The sequence below is a fragment of the Carlito syrichta genome, unplaced genomic scaffold (assembly GCF_000164805.1).
Source record: "Carlito syrichta isolate Samal-C Ts95f unplaced genomic scaffold, Tarsius_syrichta-2.0.1 Scaffold306835, whole genome shotgun sequence".
NCBI classification, from domain to species: domain Eukaryota; kingdom Metazoa; phylum Chordata; class Mammalia; order Primates; family Tarsiidae; genus Carlito; species Carlito syrichta.
This window is the reverse complement of record NW_007250931.1, coordinates 71,976-74,635: the sequence shown is the minus strand read 5'-3', so window position 1 is coordinate 74,635 and position 2,660 is coordinate 71,976. Positions and strand designations below refer to the sequence as shown.

The window sequence follows — 2,660 nt, the reverse complement described above, 5'->3', positions numbered from 1 at the left end:
TTAAAAAAAAAAAAGGGGGGGGGGGGGGTAAGCAGGGGAAAATAGATAGAAATATTTGTTAAATTAATCTTTGCTGGGGTGAGTGAAAAAGACAAATCTGGGATGTCTCTTGAGTTAGGACTTGGGAGGGTAAGGAAAGTAACTAATCTGATACTTTCTTTGGATAACCATCACCTTGCTCGATGCCTGGAGCAAAGCAGTCTTTCAACAAATATTTCTGGGGGATGGGAGCTGTGATTTACATCCATAAATCCCAGCACTTTGGGGGGCCGAGGCAGGAAGATTGCTTGAACCCAGAAGTTCAAGACCAGCCTGGGCAACATAACGAGACCTTGTCTCTATTAAATAAATGAATGAGTGAATGAATAAATAAATATTTCTGAGTGAAATGATGTTGCGTGAATTGGTGTGAGAGAATATAGATCTCTCCTCAGCATATAAACTATAGAAAAAGACCACAGAAATTGATTTTATTACTTCATGCTTGCTTGAAAGAAATCTTGATTTTCTAGAAGTGTTCATTTGTATAAAGCTGAATTCCTATTTTCCTATTCATTTTAAGGTAGCATGGATCTGCCTGTGGATGAGTGGAAATCATACCTGCTTCAGAAGTGGTCTTTACTCCCAGCATCCATCCAGGTCACAATTTCTACAGCAGAGACTTTGAGTGAAATCTTTCTTCACTCCTCTTCGCTTCTTCAGTAAGTGAATGGAAGCTTTAACCAGGGAATTTTTGACCCAAAAAAATGCACAAAAAAATTTTGTCATGTGCTCTAAAGTAATATCTCTATTTGATGGAAAATGCCTGAAATGCTTTCTCTGATTCCTCTCCACCCCCAGCACACTCTGTGAACTAATTTAACTTCTGTTCATCCTTCAGGATTAGCCAAATCTTTCCTCCAGAAAGCCTTCCCTAAGCCTCAGCAGAATCATCGTCGCTTTTTGTACATTTACAGCACTGTGTAATTTTCCTCTGTATATTTGCATGGTCATTTGACTAATTATCTTCATCACTAGGTTGTAAACTTCATGAAGGCAGGTACCATGTCTGTATTTGTCTGTCTTTGTATAGATTAAAACAATGCAGTGTCAAAAAAATAAGCACTCAATAAACATTGGTTGAATGACAGTTTGTTAATACAGATAAAGTTTTTAGTTCAGTGGCTGGTTCATATTAGTGCTCAATATGACACACAAATGAGAACCTCATATACATGCAGATCCACAAACACATACCTTTCAGATTCAAGGCTGACATCTTTACCTCTGTGCCAAGAACTAGTACAGTGCCTGGCACTTAGTAGGCACTCAGATATTAGTTGAATGACATGAGTTCAGTTTCGAGCCTTGCTAGTTCAGGTACTTGGTACCATTCAAGTTACACTTTTTTGTTTGTTATTTTTCATTTTTATGAATGTAAGATTCAAAACATTCTCATTGTAAAAGATTGAAACAATATTTAATAAAGTAAAACCCGAATTAGTTCATCCTTTTCCTATTGATGGGCAGTTATTTCCAGTTGTTTTGGATTTTTTATTGTTATAAACAGAGCTTCGGTGAACAATCTTTGTGCATGTTTTTAAATATAGATGTAAGAAATTAATACAGATTCTTAGAGGAAGAACTGCTGTAACAATGGTTATGAGCATTGTAAATCAGATGCTGCCAAGTTGCCTTCCAAAAAGGCTTTACCAGTTTACCATGAACTGTGTATGAAAATCACTTTCCCATATCCTCACCAACATTAGAAAGCAACAGTCATTAATTTTGCCAGCCTTACGGACAAAAATCTCATTTTAATCTGCATGTTTCTGATTACTAGTGAAGTAATGCTCTTTTTCTGACCTTATACACCATTTGCATTTCTTCTATGAATTGTTTGTGTCCCTTGCCTATTTTTCTATTCTAGTAGGTTGTCTGTCTTTCTCTTGTTAATGTATAGTAGGTCTTCATAAATCTGGTTGTATAATTATTTGCTATATATATTATTAACTTTTCTCCTAGTCTGTTTATCTTCCCACCGCTCCTTTTTTTTTTTTGAGTCACCCAGATTGGAGTGACTCACCATAGCCCCGAACTCCTAGGTTCAGGTGATCTTTTGACCTCAGCCTCCCAAGTAGCTGGGACTACAGGTGTGTGCCACCATACATGGCTAATTTTTATATTTTTTTTGTAGCGACAAGGTCTTTCTATGTTGAGTAGGCTGGTCTCGTACTCCTGGGTTCAAGCAATTCTAACACCTTGCCCCCCACCAAAGCTTTTTTACCTTACTAAATGTGTCTTTTATTGTATATAATTCATATGTGTTTTAACTTTTGAAAAATTATTTTATTTTTATTTTTTTAGAGATGGGGTCTAGCTATGTTGCTCAGACTGACCTCAAACTCCTGGGTTCAAGCAGTCCTGCCTGAGCCTCCTGAGTAGTTGGGACTACAAGTGCATACCAACATGCCCAGTTTGTTTTAACTTCTGTACAGCCATATCTTCATTTTATTTATAGCTTCTGGGTTATATGCCTTGCTTAGGATGGTTTTTTCTTTTTTTTTTTTTGAGTTGGAGCCTCACTCTGTCACCCAAACTGGAGTACAGTGGCCGCTCCTGGCCACTGCAGCCTCGACCTACTGGGCTCTGGTGATCCTTCTGCCTCAGCCTTCCAAGTA

General features: G+C 37.7%; 1 protein-coding gene across 1 annotated transcript in view; it reads left to right on the top strand.

Annotated features, from left to right (window-relative positions):
• Positions 1-2,660, top strand: part of SMYD4 (SET and MYND domain containing 4) — a 42,434-nt gene that overhangs the window by 1,032 nt on the left and 38,742 nt on the right. Inside the window, exon 2 of the mRNA XM_008063413.1 lies at positions 563-701. Coding sequence (XP_008061604.1) covers positions 568-701 — 134 coding nt within the window. The 5' untranslated portion in view covers positions 563-567. The remainder of the gene's footprint in view (positions 1-562; positions 702-2,660) is intronic.